Source organism: Microcaecilia unicolor, chromosome 1 (assembly GCF_901765095.1).
Source record: "Microcaecilia unicolor chromosome 1, aMicUni1.1, whole genome shotgun sequence".
In the NCBI taxonomy this organism is placed as follows: Eukaryota; Metazoa; Chordata; class Amphibia; order Gymnophiona; family Siphonopidae; genus Microcaecilia; species Microcaecilia unicolor.
Genome location: NC_044031.1, coordinates 221900772 through 221926776, shown reverse-complemented (window position 1 = coordinate 221926776; position 26005 = coordinate 221900772). Strand labels below are relative to the sequence as shown.

Below are 26005 nucleotides of genomic sequence, written 5' to 3'. Positions count from 1 at the left end.
AACCCGCCCGCCTCCCCTTTGGAGTTGTGTCTTCCCTTGTCTTTGTCTTGCTATATACGGGACTGACGAACACGAGCCGGTTCGGGCGGGAAGACGGTCGCTCATGCATGGTGCGCATGGGCACGCGAGGGCTAGCAAAGGCCTTTGCTAGTGAAGATTCCGATTGGAGGGGCTGCCGTGGACGTCACCCATCAGTGAGAACAATCAGCCTGCTGTCCTCGGAGAATACCTTTTACAGGTATGTAGCATTCGCTTTGTCCACATTTCATACAAAACAAAGTAGAGTGCAGTTGTTGGACAACTAAATGAATCAACATTTTTTACAAGTTATTCTTATCTTTGTTCTATCTTTCAGTAAAATTTATCATTTCCAGTTTGTGTTCATTAATAAATATTTTGGAGTTTATTCATACGTGAAGTTAAAATGAGCTCATCTTTTCTATATAGCAATACATTATGTTTGGCACATTAGTTTATTTTTTATAGATTTTATCATTTCAGAATTTTTTTTGAGCTTTATGCCTTATTCACATCTGTTATCTCTGTAATAAACCACTTGTACTGGTATTTTGTTGGTGATGGGGGAGGGAGGAGGCAAGGGGATAATGAACTGTGTGATATATTTACTAACAGATCAATATTCAAATGATGCAGTCAGTGTTTTAAAACACGAGCCGCAGTGTTTAAATGGCCCATGATGTATTTTCACAGCTGCTGTCTTCAGAAGCAGTGGTGCAGAATATATGAATTCAGCAGTGACCAGCACTGGCTTTATAAATAGCTGTGATATTCAGCCATTATCCTGATAGCTCTGAAATTAAAGTTAGAATTTCCTTTTTTTTGTTCTATCTTTAGCCGCATAGTTATCTTGATGGCAGCTGAATATTTCCAACTATCTGTGGAGTTAGGTTTGACAGCCTTACTCCATATTGGCACTATCTGGATAGTGCTGGCACAGTTTGTAAGAATTTTGAGTGAAATGAAGTATCTTACCTGGCTCTGCACTTTTTTTCTTGTGATGATCACTTTTACTTGCCGAATCAGTATGCTTCAGACTTCAGTGGATTATCTAACATGTGGTACCCTGTATGCCTATGACACTGGACTTCCACCAAGGCAGTTGTCCTATCAACATTTTTTCCTAGGCCACATGCATATAGAGGTGAAGCAAATTTGTATTAAAGCTTTGGTTTGTATTAAAGTTTCTGTCTGGAGCAAGCTTTCATGTTTTGTAAGTCTATAGATAATCCAGTCAACATTTTGTTTTTATTTGTATTTCTTTTGTCTCTGTAAACATGAAAGTGAGGGAGAACAAATATGACATTTGGAAACAAGATGTGACAAGCTGGACTCCTGGTTTTGAGTCATTCTATGGGCAAAAGAACGACTAAACTTGAAATTCCCCTATATGGAACACTGTGCAAAAATCTTTATCTGCCTTGTCCTCCCCCCCCCCCCCCCCCCCCACCAATGCTCTTCTGTATCCTCAGGGTTGCCTTTGTAGATATAGAGGGGCATAATCGAACGGGGACGACCATCTCTAAGGACTTCCCGGCGAAGTGGCGGGGCATCCCGTATTATCGAAACAACATGGGCGTCCATCATTCATTTCGATAATACTGTCGGGGACACCCAAGTCTCCACATTTAGGTCGACCTAAAAGATGGTCGATCTAAATGTTGAGATGGTCGACCTTAGAGATGGGCGACATCGGTTTTCGCCGATAATGGAAACTGAGGACGCCCATCTCAAAAACGACCAAATCCAAGGCGTTTGGTTGTTGGAGGAGCCAGCATTCGTAGTGCACTGGTCCTCCAGATATGCCAGGACACCAGCCTGGCACCCTAGGGGGCACTGCAGTGGACTTCAGAAATTGCTCCCAGGTGCATAGCTCCCTTACCTTGGGTGCTGAGTCCGCCAAAAACCACTCCCCACAATTGTACACCACTACACCTTAGGGATGAAGGGGGACACCTAGATGTGGGTACAGCGGGTTTCGGGTGGGTTTTGAAGGGCTCACATTTACCACCACAAATATAACAGGTAGGTGGGGGATGGGCCTGGGTCCGCCTGCCTGAAGTGCACTGCACCCACTAAAAACTGCTCCAGGGACCTGCATACTGCTGTGATGGAACTGGGTATGACATTTGAGGCTGGCATAGAGGCTAGAAAAAATGTTTTTTAATTTTTGTATTTTTGGGGGGTGGGAGGGGGTTGGTGACCACGGGGGGAGTAAGGGGAGGTCATCTCCAATTCCCTCCGGTGGTCATCTGGTCAGTTTGGGCACCTTTTCGAGGCTTGGTCTTGAAACAAAATGGACCAAGTAAAGTCGACCAAATGCTCGTCAGGAACGCCCTTCTTTTTTCCCATTATCGGCTGAGGACGCCCATCTCTTAAGCATGCCCCCCCCCTGCCTTTGGTACGCTACTGACACGCCCCCGAGAACTTTGGTCATCTCCGCGACGGAATGCAGTTGAGGGCGCCCAAAATTGGCTTTCGATTATGCCGATTTGGGCGACCCTGGGAGAAGGACGCCTTGTGTCGGAAGATGGGCGCCCTTCTCTTTTGAAAATGCCCCTGATAATGGAGCAGAGAACCTCTCTGTCTTTTGAAGGTGAGGCTTCCCCAGTCCTGAAGACCTGGTTCCGATGAAGATGCTGTACCATGCAGAAGACTGATGGAGTGCTTGGGAGTGGAGGTAATGATTTGCCAATGAGGACTTGTGCCATGTTGGACATCTTCAGAAGGGGTTGGTGTTTTGACCACACAGCTTCCAGAAGTGAAGCATATTGCAGTAGATCTGCTTGAAATGAGGGTGGGAAGTGATGGTGGGTGTGCTAAGCTGGTCCCATGGTCAATGATGTTGCAGCCCTGGCCTGGAATGCCAGCTCTCTTACTGTGGCTGGAGAAAATTACTTTGGACTGTTACTTTGCTTGAGCAAGCGGTGAGTTTGAAAGTGGAAACATTGGAGACTACCATGGAATCTGCCCAGGAGACTGTTAGTAGATTAAATGAGAATGTGGAATCACAGGAAGGAAGACTTGCAACTTTAGAAAGAACTCAATAGCTTGAAAAACTTCAGTGCTGCTTAGGCTCAGGATAGTGCTGTGATTCAGAGGAACATGGAGTCACTCAAAAAATAGATTGAGACAGTTGAACTTAAGGGTCCTCAATTTCCCTTATATTCCATCAAGACCCCGGAGAGACTTGTTGAAACTGTATTTAGTGGAGATGCTGAAAGTGCCCTCTGAAATTATTCCCCCTTTGCACAATGTGTTTTATATACCTGTGAAACATCATAGTTCTCAGAGAGAAGGAACTACCATCTACGTAACCACTATAAAAAGATTTTTACATAAACTTCTCTTTATTTATTTTTATATATCCAATAAATTCATATAAATTTGTAGCATATCCTACTTTCCACATCATACCTCATTCATACATACCACACATAACATACTCCTACTTCTACATTACCATAAAACTTCAAGACCGTAGTTCTCACAATCGGACACAGTTATATCTGATACAAATCCTTATTATCTCTTTATACATTGATTATACACTTAGTGTCTGAATTCTTCAGTGCACACTCTTAACCTAGTCTTCCAGTTCCTTCGTTAATGATGTTTAAATCTGGATATCATGTTATGATCCTTTCACTGTATCCAACAATGTCAATTCCTTGTACTCCACACTGATGTTCTATTCCCAGCTCCAGTCTTGAAATATATAAATGTTCTCGTGAGCTATATCCTTATAGACTCACTATGCTACTATTGTAGCTTGATATATATCTAACTTGTTTCCAAGTTACTCCTTTCCAAATCGCTGCTGTTGCACCCTACGCAATCGATGCGTTTCACCTCTCTGGCATCATCAGGGGTTCAACTTTTGGAGTTCAACTCTAAAAACAGAATAGCTATTCTAAAACCTCTATTATCATATCTTCTCTTTTATCATATAATCCTATCATCATATATACTTAAACATACCTTCAAATTTATCGGCACATCTCACAGGTTTAGTACTCCACAGGAGTCTGCACACAAATGGCACCTTTCATCCAAAGACGCCAGCGCATGCGCTTTCTATTTATATTCACACTGACCGATAGCTCCTCCCCTCACTCATAAGCCTACCCAATCCACTTCTTTGTTAAGTCCCTTAGGGTATACTGTGCACCATTCATAAATAAATCGTTGTTCCGTGCACATCATTCTCTGCATTAAATTCCCTCCATCTTCTACTCTAAACTGCACTAACACCACGAATCTAAATTGTTCTACCGTGTGTGATGCATTCAACCAATGTTCAACCAAAGGCATATCTCGTTTTTGCAGATGAATATTGCTAAGATGTTGCGCCATTCTTAGCTTAACTTTTTTTATTGTTTGCCCTATATACCACAATTTACACGGGCACTTCACTGCATACACTACCATCTCTGACTCACAGTCAGTGTTATCTCGCAGATAATATTTCCTAGATTTTAATTGATTTGGAATCAGGATCCACTCAATCTCTAATGCATATGGACAATACACACATCCTTTACATTTGGAGTGCCTTCCCCTTATATTTCTTCCGTCTCTACCCTTTTTCAATAATTCTCCCATATTTCTACCTCTAGTATAGGCATACCTGGGTTTCTCCTCAAAACCTTCCAATATACCCAACATGGACCAATGTTTATTAATAATATCTCTTACTTTAAAAATTCCCGGTCCATTTGGTAACACGCAAGTGATGCGCTGATCCACTCTCTTATTAGATGTCCCTTCTGAAAATAACCACTCACGTTGTACATTATAAGCTCTTTTAACCGCTCGTCGGATTAGTTTCTTAGGGTAGCCTCTTTGGGAGAACCTATTTTGCATTTCAAGCATTTCTTAGGGTAGCCTCTTTGGGATGTATGCAGTGAAGTGCATCACACATGGTAGAACAATTTAGATTTGTGGTGTTAGTGCAGTTTAGAGTAGAAGATGGAGGGAATTTAATGCAGAGAATGATGTGCACGGAACAACGATTTATTTATGAATGGTGCACGGTATACCCTAAGGGACTTAACAAAGAAGTGGATTGGGTAGGCTTATGAGTGAGGGGAGGAACTATCGGTCATTGTGAATATAAATAGAAAGCACATGCGCTGGCGTCTTTGGATGAACGGCGCCATTTGTGTGCAGACTCCTGTGGAGTACTAAACCTGTGAGATGTGCCGATAAATTTGAAGGTATGTTTAAGTATATATGATGATAGGATTATATGATAAAAGAGAAGATATGATAATAGAGTTTTTAGAATAGCTATTCTGTTTTCTTTAGAGTTGAACTCCAAAAGTTGAACCCCTGATGATGCCAGAGAGGTGAAACGCATCGATTGCGTAGGGTGCAACAGCAGCGATTTGGAAAGGAGTAACTTGGAAACAAGTTAGATATATATCAAGCTACAATAGTAGCATAGTGAGTCTATAAGGATATAGCTCACGAGAACATTTATATATTTCAGGACTGGAGCTGGGAATAGAACATCAGTGTGGAGTACAAGGAATTGACATTGTTGGATACAGTGAAAGGATCATAACATGATATCCAGATTTAAACATCATTAACGAAGGAACTGGAAGACTAGGTTAAGAGTGTGCACTGAAGAATTCAGACACTAAGAGGCATATTTTCAAAGCACTTAGCCTTCCAAAGTTCCATAGAAACCTATGGAACTTTGGAAGGCTAAGCGCTTTGAAAATATGCCTCAAAGTGTATAATCAATGTATAAAGAGATAATAAGGATTTGTGTCAGATATAACTGTATCCGATTGTGAGAACTGCGGTCTTGAAGTTTTATGGTAATGTAGAAGTAGGAGTATGGTATGTGTGGTATGTATGAGTTAGGTATGATGTGGAAAGTAGGATATGCTACAAATTTATAAGAATTTATTGGATATATAAAAGTAAACAAAGAGAAGTTTATGTAAAAATCTTTTTATAGTGGTTATGTAGATGGTAGATATGAGAATATAAGGGTAACCCCTAAAAATAAGGAGAGCTCAGATAGTGGAAACTAAAGGGAAGGAACTGAGATTCCGCCTGTAGATGATTCACAGGTCTTCATAGGTATTTTGGACCTCACAGATATATTAGAAAGTTCTGAAGGAGGATGACATTCAGGGCCGCACTGTCCTTGTATCCTTTTTCTTCAAATCTGATAAGAACACTAATAAAGCTGTTCTTTCGTGCGAGAAAAGAGATGTTTATGGGTCAACCTTTATGGATTTTTCCAGATTTCTGCAGACATGCATAATCATAGTTTCTGCAAATGCTGCAGAATGTTTGTTTATTATGGTATTTAATAATACTGCCTTTCAGTACAGGAATCAAAGCAGAGCACCCCTGGTTGACTGGTTGGGCACTTGGTGGGATTGCCTGTAAATCCTGGTGGAGACTTTTAATTTTGTTGGCAAAGTATGCAGCAAAATCATTGCAGTTCAGTTTAGACTGGGAAGGCTGGTTTTGTTGTAGGGTTTGCAGTAGGCTGTTTACTATACTCAACAGCTGCTTGGTTGAATTGGCAGCCTGTGCAATGCATTGAGAGAAATACTGGTTTTTTGGTTGCTATTAAGGCTTCGCAGTACTTTGCCATGTGCTTCCTGCAGTTTAGCCTGTCTTTATCCAGGTGAGATTTGTGCCATCTCCTTTCCAGTTTTCGTCCGCGTTTAAGGAACCGAAGTTCTGGAGAAAACCAAGGTGAGCATTTGTGAGTGGGGCATAAGACCTTTTTTAGTGGTGCTGTTTTCTCTAAGGTCTTGGCTAGGTGTGTATTCCAGATGTCAACTTGTTCTGCCACTGTTGTCTTTTCATCTATATGCGGATAGTCCAAGGCCTCTAGGAAATTCTCAGCAGTCAGGGTTTTTTTTTGTCTCTGATCTCCTACCAAACTCTGGGCGGTGCCATTTGTTTCAGGTGGTCAATTAGGGAGAATTTAATTAGAAAACGGTCTGACAATGATAGGGTGTTATTTCAATACTGTTATCCTAGAATTCTGGGATAGCCACCCCTTTGTAGAATGTCAAGTCTAGTATGTGACCCTTTTTGTGGGTTGGAGAATTGATCACCTGTGTAAATCCTAGTTCTGTCATTGTGTCAAGAAAGGCAGCTGTGGTGGTATCTGGGGTTTTGATGTGTAGATTGAAGTTTCCCATGATCACCAGCCTAGGGTAATTCAGTGTCACTTGAGTAATCAGGTGTAGGAGTTCTTGCACAGATAATGTGTTGTTACGAGTTGCTCTGTAAATCATGAGCAGCCAAATTGGCTTCTCCTCTTCAAGTTGGTTTAAAAGAGATTCTGATCCATGTAGCTGGGGATGAATATTCTGTGCAGTTTGATTGTGTCCTGAATCAATACTGCTACCCCTCCACCCTACATAGATACATAAGTATTGCCATACTGGAAAAGACCAAAGGTCCATCGAGCCCAGCATCCTGTTTCCAACAGTGGCCAGTCCAGGTCACAAATTACTACTACTACTACTATTTAGCATTTCTATAGCGCTACAAGGCATACGCAGCGCTGCACAAACATAGAAGAAAGACAGTCCCTGCTCAAAGAGCTTACAATCTAATACCCGGCAAGATCCCCAAAATGTACAAAACATTTTATACTGCTTATCCCAGAAATAGTGGATTTTCTGGGATAAGCAGATGTTGGATATTGAAACCTGTTGGGCATAGTTCAGCCAGTGGTAAACCACCAGTTTCATCTAGCCAGGTTTCACTTATTCCTAGGATGTCAAGAGGCTATTCATTTATGGCATCATGGATCACCGAGGATTTCTTTGCAGCTAATCTGGCATTCACCAATCCTATAGTTCCCAAGGGTGGTCCGGGTGTGCTGTGGGTAGCTTTGGTGTGACAATGAGGTGATCTTTTAAGTACTGTTGTGTAGGTGTTTGACCTCTTGCACTTTTGCCTTCTTCCACACACCACTGGGATGCTTTCATGACACATTTTTGTGTCAGAAGCTAGTTAGGCAAAATTTCACTGGGTGGTGCTGCAATCCACTCTTTGGAGTACACCCTGTAGATCAGCAGTCTTCCTAGTTGGCAATGCAGGGTTAAGGCTTTAATAGCTGAAAGAACAGACTGTCTTTTTTGTTTGAAGAAAGTAATTATTACAAAATATAAACTGAGTTTTTAAATACAAAAATATTCTCGCCTGTTGACAACCTTGCCTTTTTTGCTTTTGAAATCAGCACTTACCTAGAGAATCTCGTTTGTGTGAAAATGGTGAACCTGCTTCTCCTCAGAGTAAGAAGTATTACTTTTCTTTAATAAGTATTCTTTGAAGACAGCTGCTGTCTATATAAATCTTTCTGCCTCCCCGAGTTGTTGTTTTCTCTTATGTACATTCTCTAAATGAAAACTGAGAATAGTATTTGAGCTGCTACAAGCTCGTGAGTCCCACACATGTATAGAAAAGATTTCTGGTCCTTTGCAGAAAACTCTGGAATTTGATTCTGATTTGCATTACACATGGACAAATAATAAATAAAACCCTTGTGTAATTGATGAACTGCTGTTAAAAAGTAAGCAACTTGCTTTACAGTCACCTCTTTTCCTGTGCACAATATCTTCTTTTACCACCATTGTCCTTTTTTGATGATATTTCTATTTTTTTCTTTGCTTTTGCCTTTGTCTTACTCTTGCTTCTATTTGCATTTGTCTTACAAACCTAAAATGTATAAATTTAAATCCCAGCATGGAAATACATACCAGAATTCAAAAGGCGCTTAAAAACTAACAATACATTTTTTTTAACCTCTCGACTCGTTTCACATGAGAATTCATCTCATGATTTACTCAACTCTTCATTGGTCAGTAAGGCTTTCTTTCAACATAAACAATGTCCTTCATGAATTAGAATTTAATATCCAACTTTATAAAAAGTAATGAACTGTTACTTAGCTTTCAAAGCAGGACCAATATGCCAACTTAGGCCATGTTTCGTGACCAATTGCGCATTGTCAGGGCAAGGTCCTGGAAATTAAAAAAAAAATGTCAGGATACAAAATCCAAACATTATATCACGCCTTATCAAACACTTATTCTTACATGCTAATGCAAATACTGTCACTTCTTCCAACATAACTACTTCAAAATGGCACCCACCAACTTCAGACGCCAGATTTAAAGTCATATGTTTCAGTTCCACCAAAGAATGAGCCAATAGAGGCTGCGGTTCAAGTCAATGAATTCCAATCAATCTCAAGATTGTCACGGTTGTGGCCGTGACCCCTCTTTTGACTCACCTTTTCTGCCGGTCAGCTCATGAGCTGGCTTCTTTTCTGCATGGTTGTGTTTGTCCTTTGTGTGCCTAGCCTCACTTTGGTATTGAGTGTAGGGTTTCTATTTCCTGTGTGTTCCAAGCCTCACTTCGGTGTTCAGTGTGTATTTCCTGTCTCTGTCCTGTAGGGTTTCCACTTCCTCCGTGTTTCAAGCCTCACTATGGGTTCTGTGTATTTCCTGTTTCTGTCCTGTTATAAGGAAGTGGTTCACTTTCATTCAGGGCCTTTGCAACGCCAAAGGTCCCCAGGTTAGTCTGTGAGCTTGTGAGCACTTCTGCCTAGATCCTTGTTGCTTTGTTCTTAGCCTGTGTGCCCGTGGGCACTTCTGTGTCTTGTCTTCTTTATTGTGGTGCCTGTGTGCACTTCTGCCTTTAGCCTTTGTTCTGATGTTTGTCTGTGTTTGTCAGCTTTGTATCCTGCCTAGTTTGTCTTACTTGTTCTAATCCCCTCTACTTTAGCTTCTGCCATAGTCCTGTTGCTTGTCTGTGTGGCTCAGCCTTGTATCCTGCTTGTCTCTGCCTTGCAAGCCTTCAGCTTTGGTTCTGTCCCTGCTTGTCTGTCTTTACCCTGGTAGTCTTTAGCTCCAGTCCTCTTCCTGCTTGCCTCTGCCTTGCAAGCCTTTAACTTTGGTTCTGTCCCTGCTTGTCTGTCTTTACCCTGTTTGTCCTTAGCTTCAGCCCTATCCTGCTTGTGTCTGCCTTGTCTGAGTATCCTGAATCCTGTTTCTGCCAAGCTTGTTAGTAAATCCTGAATCCTGCCTGAGTATCCCAAATCCTGTTTCTGCCAAGCTTGTTTGGAAATCCTGAATCCTGCCTGAGTATCCTGAATCCTGTTTCTGCCAAGCTTGTTAGTAAATCCTGAATCCTGCCTGAGTATCCCAAGTCCTGTTTCTGCCAAGCTTGTTTGGAAATCCTGAATCCTGCCTGAGTATCCTGAATCCTGTTTCTGCCAAGCTTGTTTGGAAATCCTGAATCCTGCCTGAGTATCCTGAGTCCTGTTCCAGTCAAGCCAAGCTTGTTCCAGTATCCAGTTCCAGTCCAGCCAAGCCAAGTCCTTTCCAGCATTTGGTTCCAGTCCAGTTAAGCCAAGCTTGTTCCAGTATCTGACTCTAGCCAAGCCAAATGCATCCTTAATCCTGCCCAGTCTTGCTTGGGGGGGTTTGCCTCCTGCTGCCGCTCTACGACAGGAAGCCAAGGGCTCACGTTGTTCCAGAGTGCACGCCTGGTTGTTTAAAGCCTGGGAATGTGACAAAGATTGAGACCAGCTGGAGCTACTGTATTCAGAGTAAAGATCCAACGTTGCTCCTTGCAATTCAATAATTTCTTCAGTTCGTCTCCCTCACAGCCCAGTTACAACTTACCAGTGATCCACCATTTGATGTCATTGACAGAACAGTCCTTATCCCACCAATGTGCAACCAAGGGTGCAGAGCGAACATCTCCCAATATGCGAGATTTATGTTCTGACAATCTTAATTTGACTGGTCTCGATGTCCAACCTACAATAAGAAAGATTGCAGGGACATAATATTAACTAAGTCACATTGGCAGATTCACAGTTAGAACTTCTAGAGTAAATCTTACTGTCTGAAACTGTTATTGAGGGTACTTCAATTGTTTTATCATACTATTGACATCTCTCCCATCTCCTATGGCTAAAAGTCACATTCATTTCTTGATTGTAGTCCAAATGCTTATAACGCAAAATCTCCACAATGGCGCGTCCCCTGGGAAAAGCTATCAAAGGAGGGTGTGTAAAACATGCATGGGTAGTGAGAATCTACTAGTATTTAAAAATCAATGATACCACTTCCTTACTATGAGATTTATATGGAAGAACTGCTGTTATACATTCTTCTTCTGAAGACGTCTTGTATTGGTATAGTAACTCTCGATGGGCAAAGAGAACCCTCAGATAAACTTTCTTTATTATAGATTTAGGATATCGACGATATTGGAAATGATATAAAAGACCAGCTTGATGTTGAAACTCTGACAAAGATGAACAGATGGGTCTTACACGCAAAAATTGACTGGTGCATAGCTCTCTTACCTTGTGTACTGAGCCCCCCAAAACCCACTCCCCACAACTGTACACCACTACCATAGCCCTTAGGGATGAAGGGGGGCACCTAGATGTGGGTACAGTGGGTTTGTGGTGGGTTTTGGAGGGCTCGCATTTACCACCACAAGTGCAACAGATGGGTCTGGGTCTGCCTGCCTGAAGTGCACAGCAGTACCCACTAAAACTGCTCCAGGGACCTGCATACTGCTGTCATGGAGCTGGGTATGATATTTGAGGCTGGAAAAAATATTTTAAAAAAAATTTTGAGGGTGGGAGGGGGTTAGTGATCACTGGAGGAATAGGGGGAGGTCATCCCCAATTCCCTCCGGTGGTCATCTGGTCATTTAGGGCACATTTTTGAGGTTTTCTTCTGTTTTCTTCTTCAGTAGTTCTTAATTTCATACGAGTTTTCAGTTTTCTGTAATTGTTTTGGAAATTTACAGTTATTGCTGTATATTATAGTATACTAAAATGTAAAACTTGTGGGGCATAATGCTAATGATTCTAATACAATTCTGAGAACACCCAAATATGGTGATGTAGGCAAAGTTTGTAGGTACTTGAGGCCACTTTTATATGGTAGATGGTGACCAAAGAAAGAGGGTACCCCATTTATTTGCCACAGCTGCAAATACACAGCTTTCCTGGCTGTAGCAATGCTAATAAAATTCATGTGGGTTTTTTTTTTTTTTACTAAAATGCATTATTCAGGTAGTCAGTTTAGTAAATCCTATAAAAATATTCTCATGGTAAAACAGAACAGGGTGCATTGTTTTACTGTTCGTCAGTGGTTTGGCCTCATAGTCAGAGGCGGCCTTTCAGCACATAAATGTAGATTAAACTATCTCTACAAAGACACTTGACGCCAAAGTCAAAAACCTTGGAAATTAATCTATGAACCCTACTTTATCTGAAGCTTACACAATAGTTAACCATTGAGACACATTTGAACCATAACTTAACTCAGACTGTTTTTCTTACTCTTAGAGGGCCTTTATCACGGTCTGCTGTCTAAAATAAAAAAATACAATTCAAACTACATTAAAGTTAGAGTTTGTTTCACTGATTTACACAACATACTCGATGCTTTTCTATGTGAAAGAACAATTATAGAAATATTTGGAAATTAATTGAGTAAGAAACCAAAAAATATTGATTGCATAAATCTTCACACCCCTTAGTACTTGGTGAAAGCGTCTTTAGAAGCACAAATAGCTACATGTCACTAAAGGATGGTGCATGTTGTGACCATTTTTCATGGTACAATAGCTCAAGTTCTTTCAAGTTGGTTAGAGAAGATCTGTAGACTGCAGTCTTCAAGTCTTGGCACAGATTTTCTATTGGATTCAAGTCTGGGCTTTGACTGGGTTACTTGAACGTTTTCTTTTTGCTGAGCCACTTTTATTGCTTCTTTTGCTTTGAACCTAGGATCACTGTCCTCCTGGAAAGTGAATCTTCTCCTTAGTCTCTTGTGTATGACAGACTGGAACCAGGTTTCTTCCAGGTTCTCTTTGTACTTTACAGTGTTCGTTTTTCCCTCAATCTTCATTCATCTCCACTGCTGAAAACATCCTCACAACATAATACTGCCACCACCTTGCTTTACTGTAGATTGTTTTATCAGGGTGATGTGCTGGGTGTATTTTACACCACACATATTAATTACCATTAAGACTAAACAAATACCCCCCCCCCCCAAAAAAAAAAAAAAAATCCAATTTCTCCTTGGTATACTATTCAAAATGAAATCAGAATGTCATCTAACTCTCTACATTGAGAAAGGGAATAATAATTCTAGGACTTATTTAAAATAGTTAACCATTTAAGCCAGAATATTCCACCTCCAGTAAGTACAACCGACACCTGTTCAATAAGTTTACAAAAGATTCATGATTAGCAAATACTTGACCAGGGGCTCTACTAAAAGTATTGCTGAACGAGCTCTTGCTATGGCTGGCTGAAGTGATTTTGGAGGACTCTCTTGTAAGTGTCCTGAACAGCGTGGGCAGGTGATTTTAATTCCTACATTAAAACCAAATAGTACAGATCTTAAAGCTTGTGCTAACTTCAGGCATATAGCCCATATTCCAGTATTGACTAAGGGGTCGATGTGTAAAATGATTTAAATGGCCATGAGAAGCTCCTGGTAGTTTAAATCACTTGTTTGGTACTATCTGTGCATATTCAGTGGCACTTATTTGGATAGTGTACCCTGATTATGCTCAGTTAGCGTCTAAGCTAAAACCAGCTATTTTGTGGGCGGTCCAGGAGCAGAGTCGGTACTTATGCAGTTAAGTGCCTATATTCAGCACTTAGTCACATAAAAGTGAACTGTCCTATCTTTATGTGGTTTACCTTAGGCAGTTAAGTGCCAAATGTTGCACTTAACTGCATAAGTTTTAATCTGCCATGTATTCCCGGATATTTAATGCCAGTGCTCAGATATGGCTCGGCATTGAATAACAGGGGATAATGTTGCGCCGGCCAGAAAACCACTGGCTGCCAGTGGCGGCCAGAAAAATGCTGACCACCAGCAGCTGGACCCTTAACTTGTTAGAAGCTATAGTTGCTAAACAACTGTAGCCTTTTGTTGGATGATCCTGACCTGCTGAATCGAACATTTGGGTTTGCCTCCCTTGTGTAGTATGGAAAGTTGACTGATTGCTGTGCTTCATGGAATGTGTCTAATAACAACAAATATTTTGGTTTATTTTTTAATTCACTCTTTGGAGATTTCTGTAATGCTTTTATTCTGAAAGTGTTTCTCTGATGATCTATACAATGTACTCTACAAAATTCTGTTTTAATGCTTTGTAAATTGTATTTTTTTCAAAGAGCAGAATAGGAAAATACATGTATGGGAAAACTTCTACAAGGCAATGCAGTTTTCATTTCCTGTCCTCAGATTACTTTCTTCTGTTCAAGTCCAGTCCCCAAATAAGGGAGGGGCCTGTTTAAAAAGCCTCAGTGTTTGGGCATTCATTGTTAAAATTAGATTTTAACTTTGAATTAGGGTAATGGAAGGTGCTATTTCATGACTCAGGGTGGAGGGGGGAGTGTGGAGTGTGTAGTTTGACATATTCATGAACTTCTTACTGGGGTAAGGGACCAGAGGTGGACCTTGTGTTACCTACAAAGGCTGTGTTGCTCTTATAAGGTGTAGTTATCTTAATGCATTAGCCCATGAGTTAATTCAAATTGCTTGACATGAGGCATTTTGTGGTAATAAATAGCCATATTAATTAGCTGCTTTGCATGTGTTAATTCCTTTAAATATTCCTCACAGTAGCCCAAGAAATGGAGGAGTGGCCTAGTGGTTAGGGTGGTGGACTTTGGTCCTGGGGAACTGAGGAACTGACTTCGATTCTCACTTCAGGCACAGGCAGCTGTGACTCTGGGCAAGTCACTTAACCCTCCATTGCCCCATGTAAGCCGCATTGAGCCTGCCATGAGTGGGAAAGCGTGGGGTACAAATGTAACAAAAAAAAAACCCATATTAATGGCAGCTTAAGGTATGTAGAGAGCTTAACACTCTTTATCAAGCAAGACCCAATATGAAGCAGCTTCAGAAAGTGATTATCAAAAGATAAGCTACTTGTTTCATCAAGCATTTTTCTTCTCATTTCTTAGTTGCATTGCCAAACAAAAAGATTTTTCCCATTTTACTCACAACAAAGCCGCATTTGACTTTCTAGTGCACCACTATCATGCTTTTACTGTAGAAGTTTCTAAATAACACAAAATTTTCTAGAACTAGAGCCACAAATTTTACTATTTGCTGTATATGTGACTGGGTGGTAAGTTGTTTGCTCTTGATCTATGAGGAAAGTAATTCAGTATTAAAGGCAATTGAAAATTTCTTGAACACACTAAGGGGGTCTTTTCCTAAAGGTTAGCTCGAGTTATCTGCAGCAGAGCCCATAGAAATAAAATGGGCCCTGCTGCAGATAACTCGATCTAATCTTTAGTAAAAGACCCCCTAAAACTACTGCTCATGCTTAAATTGCAAATTATGTACATAATTGAAGACACTTTTAAGGTTTTTGTTCTTACTTTGGTCCGTTTATTTATTTCTCTCTGCAAATTAAAGGTTGAGGTCTAGACCTACACTTGGAGGCATATTGTCAAAGTACTTAGACTTACAAAGTTCCATAGTAATCTATGGAGCATTATAAGTCTAAGTGCTTTGAAAGTGAGCACCTTAGAGGCATATTTTCAAAGCACTTAGCCTTCCAAAGTTCCATAACGTGTATTGATATGACCTTGTAAATATTTTGTGAACCAACACAGAATTATTTTCTTGAGTGCTAACCAAGTGTTTGTTTTCAGTGCACTCGTGTGATGTGGACTCCACCGCTCCGTGAAAGTTTTTCTTATCCATTCCTCGTACTGCAAATGTTACTTGTAACCCACATTCTCAGGTATTTTAGTTTCCATAGATATTCCATTATATTTGTAAATCAGATCAAATATATATTGTATAAAGTACTTCAAATATACATACTAGAAGGCAACATTCCTTATCCTTCTAGTCCAGTCCAGACCAGTGGGTTCTTCTCCCCAACCAGTAAATGAAGGCAGACAACACCCACTTTCAGTGACATCACAGCCACTATAAGAACTGGTGTAGATCTGAAAGTTCCAGTCCTTCTCTGCCTCCAGTAGATGGTGCAGGATAGGGATTGTTGCAGCAGAAGGATCTTGGAAGACTCAGGTGAAGTGATCAGGTTGGTTCTGCTCCCAGAGAAAGACTGTGAGCCTTCTACTGGTTGAGCCTGGGGGTGGGGTGGGGATCATGAGCTCCCAGAAGCGTCAAGGGTCTGCGGACCCCTGGTAACTGTTGCATCTAGTTAAGATTTCTGTAGAACCTTTGGATCAGCTGGGGCTGGGGTGGTAAGTTGAGGGGCTCCCTTTCAGAGTCTCCATCCCTATTATCCTTTTGCTTTGTGTGTGTCATTCCCCCCCCCCCCCCCCCCCCCCCCCCGGCAATCCCTTCCCCATGCCTTGAGAAATTGTTAGGGTGCCAGCCCTTTAATTAAGAAAAAGAAAATAAAACTAAAAAAAAGATATGCTGTTTTTCTTTGTGCCCAGAATGACTGTGATCTTCTGAGACAGGGGCTCACGACTATAGAGACAGGAGGTAGGTATTGCTTGATCACAGCTAGCACTGCTGAGCTTGGAGAAAGTGATGGCATACTTCATCAGCTGGCCTTTGCCCTACCTGCAATTGCAGGCCTCTTCAGATGTGCAGCCATGGTAGAGCAGTGTACTGTAGATGGTGCCAGAGTCCCGCCAGTGAGAATGGTGGCTATTTTGTTACCCAGCCATGTGTGTCCATGCCGAGAATCATTGAGCAGCTTGACCTGGGGGAGTGAAACCACTAGAGACAGCCCAGGTCCTGTGGTGAAGAGGCTTCAATGGTCCTGGATATGAGACCACAGATCCACAGACAGCTAAAGCAGGAACAACTGCTGACCAGCTGCTTGCCAAGGCCTTAACTTCTCTGAAGGCACAAGAGCTTGGGGGAGGGACAAGGGATCTATAGTTGGGCCCAATGGGCTAAAAATGACCCCTGGAGCAGGTCAGAGGATGCTCCTGCCAGCCTGTCGTGAAGAAGACTGGTGGGAGGGGGGATTGCATAATGAAGATGGCACTCTTGATCCCTCAAGAAGAAGATACCCCAGAGGAAGAGGAGGTCTCTCTCCTTTGGAGGAGAACAAGTTGCTAGTGTTATGGCTCTTTGGACAAGAGGAATTGACTCCACAAATTATCCAAGTCACATCATCCTTAAGGATTTTGGAGGCTGTTGAGTAGACTCTGCCATTTGCTTTAGGATGGTTTGGACCATCCAAGGTAGTTGCACTAATGGCTGAAGTCACAAAAAGGACCATGATTCCAGTTGAAGAAGTAGTCACCCTTAAGTATGTCCAGGAAAGGAGACTAGAAGGTTTCTTCAAGCAGTGTTTGCTGTGGCAAACACGGGGACACAGGTGGCAGTTTGTGGAGGCTATGTCACCAGGACACTTCTACGCTGAATTAAGCAGTGGCTGTGATCATCAGAGTCAACTGGGTTCGAATCTAGTTTATCCTTTCTATGGCTTGGTGTGTGTTGGGTCCCATTCAGTGGTCTCTGCAGTTGTGATGTAATTGATTGTTTGTTTAAAAAAATTTATATTTCACGATACTTCAAAAATTCTAAGCATATTAAAATGTACATGCATAATGGGTCCTTTGTCTCCATAACTGGTCAACAGATGCAGTCTCCAAGATGAGGCTCTACAAGCTTCCTTTCAGGGGTCATCTTCTCTTTGGGGAGGACTTGCAGAAGTTGATGAAAGACTTGGGTGGGCCACACCTTCAGAGGTTGCTGGAGGATCACATCTGTTCGCAACAGTGTACAGATCCAGCGCTAAGGATTGGTGGCACTTCCATGTGGGAAAGCAGAGCTTTTAATACTCTGGATTTTCCTCTGACTGTGTGAGGGGGTATACACTCACCCTTAAGAAGGATCCCTTAGGTACTGTGAGCCACCTTAAAACCCTTAGCCCCACCCAAGGAGGAAGTGAGATGAGAGGGGTGGAGCTGAAACCAGGACTATAAAAGGCAGGGCCAGAGTGAGGTTAAGAGGGAAGAAGCATACAACCTATTGCACATGACCCATTGGATACCTGTGGAGCAGTAAGGGTAGGCCAAGTTAAACTTGGACCTTGTAGCTTTGCATGTTGGATCTGGCCTGAGGCAGGCTGGCTGGTGAAGTAAGAACTGTACTGATCTGAGAATCAGGCCAGAGTCAAGAGAAAGTATTGCCTTACCAAGATAACTGTAGTACATGCAGTGGTCCTGCAGGAGCAGGCCACAGAGGGCATTTCTTATGTTCACAGACTGGTTTTGCATTTGATTTCTCCTTCCCCCTATGAACTGAGCAGGACCCCCTTTCCCAACACCTTTAACAAAAGTTAATTTTGCTCACCCTAACCTGATGCATGGTTTCATTTTAAATCCTGTCCTAGATCTCAAGGGGGTTAACTCTGCTCTTTGAGTGCTGAGTTTTCGCATGGAGACCTGGAGGTCCTTGATAGTGTCAGTCCAACAGGGTGAATTTCTCATGTCGCTGGACTTGACAGAAGCATGCTGGCATATCCAGATTCACTAGGACCATCAAAAGTATCTGTATTTTTGCATGTTGAGGCAGCATTTTTAGTTCAGAGTGCTTTCTCTTCGGCTTGGCCAGTGCTGCCCAGATCTTCTCCAGGATCATAGTTATGGCTTCCCTTCAGAAGGAGGGTTTGAGTTCACCCCTATCTGGACAATTTTGTTGATCTGGCCAGATTGGAAGGAAGTGGCCCTGCAGGCCACTCTTTGGGTGATCCAAGTCTTGGAACAATTCAAGACTGAGGAGGGCAAGGTTATGCTAAATAAAGAGAGCTTTTGCAGACTGGAAACCTAGTTGGAAAGCTTTTTAGACCATGAAACCAAGAGAGCCTTGGATTATGTTCAGGTTCTGGAATCCATGGCAGCAATGCTGGAACTGATTCTATGGGTGAGAGCCCATATTTAATTAATTTATTTAAAATATTTACATTCTGCTCACTCCACAATTCATGGTGGATCACAGTTGTAAACATACATAATCAAAATTCACATAATGTCAACAAATAAAAACCACAATATAAAACAATAAAATGAGTCAGCTCTGATGATTATATTAGGAACTATTACATATACAAAAACTATGCAAAATCAAGAAAAAGCTTTCTGAAACAGATATGTCTTTTATTCTAAATGACGTAAGTGAATCTATTTTACAGAGTTTCAGTGGTAAAGAAACCACTTCAACAACCTCTCCTGTTCAGATGGTTTCAGTCCCTGGACTCTGTAGTCTGGTTACCACTACTGGGAGAAGCGTGAATTCCTTTCCAATGATAGTGTCACTGGGAAAATCTCTAGGCAGTTTTTTTAGAGCCCCCAGCATGGGTGACAGTGATGATGGCTGTTGGTGGGGGGCTCTTTCTGGAGCAAGTGCCATAGGGTCGGAGGTCTTTTCTGGAAATTTCCTGGTCCGTTAACTTTTTGGAGGCTAGAGTAATCCATCTGGCCTTGCTAGTGTTTTAGAACTTACCTGAGGGATTAGCAGTGTTGTCAGACAGTCAACCATAGTGGCCTATATGAAGTACAAGGATGGAACCAGAAGCATGTTGTCATGTCTGTGGTCGTGACCCCTCTCAGGCTTACCTTATTTCTGGCGGTCAGCTTCTAAGCTGGCTTCTGTCTGGTCTTTCTGAGTTAGTTCTGTCTCTGGGTGCTCGCTGCTTCCAGCATGGCTCTGATTGCTCCACTGTGCTGCACCTGTGTATGTTAAGCCTCTCTATGCTTCAGTATGCTTTCTGCTTGTTTCTTGGTTTGTGCTCCCTTCGCCCTCTGGTGGCCAGACCCGGTGGCTGCCATAGACTGTCTTGCTGTCCCTACTCGTTCCAGGCTTCAGCCGAGTCCGGTCCGGATCTTCCAGGCTGCCAGACTTGTCTTTCTTGTTTGTGCCTGAACAGCACCCGTAGTTGCCTTGAGATTGCTGCAGCTGAGCCTCAGGTGCTGATGGGCTTTATTAATGACCTAGAAACTTCTGTGTTTGCCTTTGCATTGCCTAAGGCCCTGGTTTGTTGGTGCTTGCTGCACTTCTGCCTAGTCCAGTTTATAGTCTGTATTCTTGCCTGATTCTACTTTAGTCTTTGTGTAGCTTCTTGTACTGTATTGCTTGTTTCCCAGTCTTGTTTCTTGTTTGTATGTCTAGTTCTAGGTTGTCTGTGTTTCTTGTTCAGTGGCTGCCTGGCAGCTTTCAGTTCTGTCTCTTATCTATCAGTGTTTTTCCCTGTTTCAGTGGCTGCTTGCAGCTTTCAGTTCTGTCCCTTGTCTGTCTGAGAGTCCTAGTCTAGTATTCTGCCTAGCCTCCCTGTATGTTCTAGTTCCTGTGTGTATCCTGCTGGTATCCAGTTCCGGCCCTGTCCGGTAAGTCCTGCCGACCACCTGCACTCAGGGGCTCAACTCCTGAGGAACGGTGGTCAAGTGCAGGTGAAGTCTAGCTGGCCTGTCAGAGTTCTGTCTTATCCCTGTGTGGGGTGGTTTTGCCTGCTGCTGCTGCTCCTCGGCAGTGGCCCAAGGGCTCACAATCCTAGTTCCTGCAGTTTGGAAAACGTGACACATTTTAGTGGTGAGTGAAATTATTCTTCTGTTTGAGCAGGCAGACTTGTACTTACTGGTTATCTGGGCAGCACACATTGTCAGGACTCAAAATGTCCAGGCGGATTTCCTCAGTCACAACACTCTGAATCCAGGAGAGTGGGACTGGGGGAATAAAAGATTTCAATAGGTGGTGGCATGCTGAGGCACCCCAGTGTTCAATCTCATTGGTACTGAGTTGCAACACTAAGGCCACCAGGTATTTTAGCTGAAGGAAAGAATGGGGACCCCAAGGGATCGCTGTGTACAAAGATGGCCCACGGCTCATCCACTCTTTCCATTGTGGCCTCTGATACGTCAGGCCCTTTAAAAAGATAGCAAGTCATCTGTTTCTGGTAATCTTAGTGGCTCTGGACTGGCAATAACCTCGGAATGCATATCTAGACAACCTTCTCGTGGAGCAGCGCCTTCAGTCCTAGCTTGGCCCTTAGAAGAATCTTTTGACCCATAAAAGGATACTGGACCCGCAGTGGTTTCCATGCTCTTCATCTCACTTTTGTATATGAGAGTCTGGAAGGCATTTGATGCCTTGTGTCTTCTGCAGGTGGTCGTACCACACCAGGCTGAGAGAACTTCCATTTTGGCCTACTTGCAGGAGGGATTGGGGCTTGTTGGTCAATTCCTTGAAAGTAGGTAGCCACCTTGGCATACTGTTGGGGCCATATGAAGGGTGGCTTCCTGGTGGCACAACCCTACATGGCTAAATTTTTGAAGGGAGTTAAGGATTTCCATCCTTGCGTATGTCCAGTGGGCCCTCAGTGGAATTTGGCCCTGGTGCTCAATGCCTTGGCAGATCCTCCATTTGAGCCATTGCACAAAACTTAAGGATCTCTCCCTAAAGGCTATCTGTTTGGTCAGACACATTTCAGAATTGCAGGCTTTGTCTTATAGGGATCCATTCCTCTCCTTTTCAGAGGATGAAGTATACCTTTGGGCAGTCCTGTACTTTTTGACAAAAGTAGTTTTCCCATTCCATGTGTTTGCCTGCTTTTTCCAAGAAGGACCCAGATATCTTCCTGAGCTGAGACAATAGCAACCTCTCCAGAAGACATTTGTAAGGAAGTGATGTTGTCTTCACTGCATACCTTCGTGAGACATTATTGCTTAGATAACCAGCCTTGTAAGGAGAACCTCTTTTGCAGAGTTGTCTTGAGGGAGATGTTATCTTCCCACTTGGAATGTTAAAGCTTTGGTACATCCCACTGGTCTGGACTAGTCTATCAGGAGGATAAAGAAGGTGAAATTTGGTCATACCACCTAATTTCCTTTCTTTGAATCCTGCACGAATAGTCCAGGTCCCTCCACTGGCTATATTGCATAGGTGTGCAAGGGGCAATGGTTCAGCTGGCTGTTGGGTGCAGGTTGCTCTTTTTCTATTGGACAAAGCGTGAGTGACCTTTTCATGGTCATGTCTGTTGGGTTGGTGTCACAGCTGCCGGGGCCATTCCCCATTCCCTGACTCACCTTCCTGTCTCACAGGGGCATTGAGGTCAGTCTCTGTGGCTCCCTCCAGGGTCCAGGCTGCTGTGCTGCGGTAGCAGGACACTCCCGCTGTGGTTCCAATGTTGAGTCAGTCAGGAAGGCAGATCACATCTGTTGCGACTGTCTAGGGCCGGCCTCTCTAGGCACGCATGCATGCACAGAAGTTTTCCTTAAGGGCCCAGGCGACTGGGCCAGGAAGCCAGAGAGGGATTCCACTTCTGGTTTTCCCACATTTAAGGCGGGCTCTGGCCCCTCTCCAGTGCCTTCGCAACAGGTCTCTTTCTGTGTGACCTGGTAGTGGCTCCTGCATTTCCGGGTAGTGGTCTATTATGGTTTTAAAACTGGTTAAAGAATAGAAAACAGAGAGCAGGGTTAAATGGTCAGCATTCTCAATGGAGAAGGGTTGAAAGTGGAGTTCTGCAGGGGTCTGTGCTGGGACCACTGCTTTTTAATATATTTATAAATTATTTAGATATGGGAAAAACTAGTGAGGTAATTAAATTTGCCGATGTCACAAAGTTATTCAAAGTTGTTAAATCGTAAGAGCATTGTGAAAAATTGCAAGACAACCTTAGTAGACTGGGAGACTGGGCATCCAAATGGCAGATGATGTTTAATGTGAGCAAGTGGAAAGAGGAACCTGAACTATAGCTATGTGATACAAGGTTCCGTGTTAGGAGTCCACAACCAGGAAAAGGATCTAGGTGTCATCGTTGAGAATACTTTGAAATCCTCTGCTCAGTGTGCTGCAGCGGCAAAGAAAGCAAATAGGTTAGGTATTATTTGGAAAGGAATGGAAAATAGAAACGAGGATGTTATAATGCCTTTGTATCGCGCCATGGTGCCACTGTGTGCAATTCTGGTCGACCATCTCAAAAAGATATAGTGGAATTAGAAAAGGTACAGAGAAGGGTGACGGAAATGATAAAGGGGATATGACAACTGAAATATGAGGAAAGGCTAAAATGGCTAGGTTTCTTCAGCTTGGAGAAAAGACGACTGAGGGGAGATATGATAGAGGTATATAAAATAATGAGTGGAGTGGAACGGGTAGACGTGAATCGCTTGTTTACTTTTTCCAAAAATACTAGGACTAGGGGGCACATAATGAAGCTACAAAGTAGTAAGTTTAAAACAAATATTTTTTCACTCAATGTGTAATTAAACTCAAATTAGTTGACAGAGAATGTAGTAAAAGCAGTTAGCTTAGCGGAATATGAAAAAGGTTTGAATAGCTTCCTAAAAGAAAAGTCCATAAGCCATTATTAAAATGGACTTGGGAAGATCAGCTGCTTATTTCTAGGATAAGCAGCATAAAATGTATTGTACTGTTTTGGGATCTTGCCAGGTACTTGTGACCTGGATTGGCCTTGTTGGAAACAGGATACTGGGCTAGATGGACCTTTGGTCTGTCCTAGTATGACAACACTTAAGTACTAAGCTTTTCTTTAGTCCAGCCTTGTCTCCAGCTGGTCTCCAGGCCAGCCCTGTCTTTGGCTTGTTGCCTGTTCAGCCTTGTCCAGAACTTAAATGGACTTGTGGAAAATCCACTGCTTATTTTTAGGATAAGCAGCATAAAATGTTTTGTACTTTTTTGGGATCTTGCCAGGTATTTTGTGACCTGGATTGGCCACTGTTGGAAACAGAATGCTGGGCTCGATGGACCTTTAGAGGGGCATAATCAAACAGGGCGCCCAAGTTTTCCTGAGGGCGTCCTCCCAGGACGTTCCCGCGAAGGGGCTGGGAAACCCATATTATTGAAACAAGATGGGCATCCTTTTTCATTTCGATAATACAGTTGGGGACGCCCAAATCTCAACATTTAGGTTGACCTTAGAGATGGTAGTCCCCAGTTTTCGACGATAATGGAAACCGAGGACACCCATCTCAGAAACGACCAAATCCAGCTATTTGGTCGTGGGAGGAGCTAGCATTTGTAGTGCACTGGTCCCCCTGACATGCCAGGACACCAACCAGGCACCCTAGGGGGCACTTCAGTGGGCTTCAGAAATTGCTCCCAGGTGCATAGCTCCCTTACCTTGTGTGCTGAGCCCCCCCAAACCCCCCCCAAAACTCCTCAAAACTGTACACCACTACCATAGCCCTAAGGGGTGAAGGGAGGCACCTAGATGTGGGTACAGTGGGTTTCTGGTGGGTCTGAAGGGCTCACATTTACCACCACAAGTGTAACAGGTGGGGGGGGATGGGCCTGGGTCCGCCTGCCTGAAGTGCACTGCACCCACTAAAACTGCTCCAGGGACCTGCATACTGCTGTCATGGAGCTGGGTATGACATTTGAGGCTGGCAAAAAAATATTTAAAAAGTTTTTTTTAGGGTGGAAGGGGGTTAGTGACCACTGGGGGAGTAAGGGGAGGTCATCCCCGATTTCTCTTCGATGGTCATCTGGTCAGTTCGGGCACCTTTTTGAGGCTTGGTGGCAAGAAAAAATGGGCCAAGTAAAGTCGACCAAGTGTGTGTCAGGGACGCCCTTCTTTTTTCTATTATTGACCGAAGACGCCCATGTATTAAGCACGCCCCAGTCCCGCCTTCGCTATGCTTCCGAAACGCCCCTGGGAACTTAGGTCATCCCCGCGATGGAAAGCAGTTGGGGACGCCCAAAATCGGCTTTCGATTATGCCGATTTGGGCGACCCTGAGAGAAGGACGCCCATCTTCCGATTTGTGTCGAAATATGGGTGTCCTTCTCTTTTGAAAATAAGCCTGTTGGTCTGTCCCAGTATGACAATACTTATGTACTTATTGGATTTTGCCTCAGTCTGACTGCATAGTTTCCAGCCTAGAGTGACTCACCTACCATTGGCCAGAACCTAGCTAACCCTTAGGTTGACTAGCCAGCATCAATCCGGCCACAGCCTAAGGGCTTATCCTTCTCATGTCTTGACAGATTGATATTCTATATGTTCTATAACATTTTTGTTCTCTTCCTTTTGTTTAATTGGAAGAATTTTATCGATTTATTTGGCAATAGCATACTGGAGCTTTCAGATCTGCACCAATCCTTATAGTGACTGTGATGTCACTGAAAGTTAGTGTTCCGTGCCACCATCTACTTGTTTGACATCATAACCCACTGGTCTAGCAGGACTCAAGGTAACAAAATTAGCAGGTAAGACCAAATAACACCTTTCTTTGTAAATCTCAGATTTGCTTGCATCAGCTGGTGGCCCAAATGTTATTTCTTTTTTCATATGCACATATTTGATAAATTATGTGCATGCCTGTGCTCTATCTATTCTCCGTTTTGGGACAACTACATGCATGTCATGTCTAGCTGCTATGTATGTCAGCATCTTTGATTGTATACTGCCAAGCAATTTTATAAGATCCCACTGTTCTACATTCTGTAGTCACTTTATAAATTTTCCTGATGGGGGCAAAGTTCAAACGGTCTGCATTGTTCTAAAGTCCATGGGTCCTCTCTTACCTCACTATCCACAGTGACTTATACCTGTTGTAATTTCTGAACAAAACTAATGCATAGTTTTGAAAATCCAGAGCTACATATTTGTAGCTTTCTCCCCATGATCTTAAAACTATGTGCATTTTGACAGACAATTTTTGAGACAGGTGATTTATTCAGGTAAAACACTTTTTAATGATATTGTAATCTGCATGGAAATTGAATGGTCATTGCAGAATATAAGAACGTTTTGTATTTGTACTTTTGGAAAGACCTTTGAAAATTGTTTTCAATATAAGTGGAAAAATTAATCACCCACATGCCTATTTCTACTCAAGAAATACAATCTTAGACAGATAAAGTACACCGAACACACACTGTCTCATTCCAGTGATTAACTCATAATGCAAAAGACTATCTTAAACAGATCTGTGCTTACTGGGCTAGTTTATGGAACCTTCCAGG

At 42.7% G+C, this 26005-nt stretch overlaps 1 protein-coding gene across 1 annotated transcript in view; it reads left to right on the top strand.

Moving 5' to 3' along the window:
* DPY19L1 (dpy-19 like C-mannosyltransferase 1) overlaps positions 1-26005 on the top strand; it is a 286868-nt gene that overhangs the window by 66568 nt on the left and 194295 nt on the right. The window contains exon 8 of the mRNA XM_030204533.1: positions 15737-15828. Coding sequence (XP_030060393.1) covers positions 15737-15828 — 92 coding nt within the window. The remainder of the gene's footprint in view (positions 1-15736; positions 15829-26005) is intronic.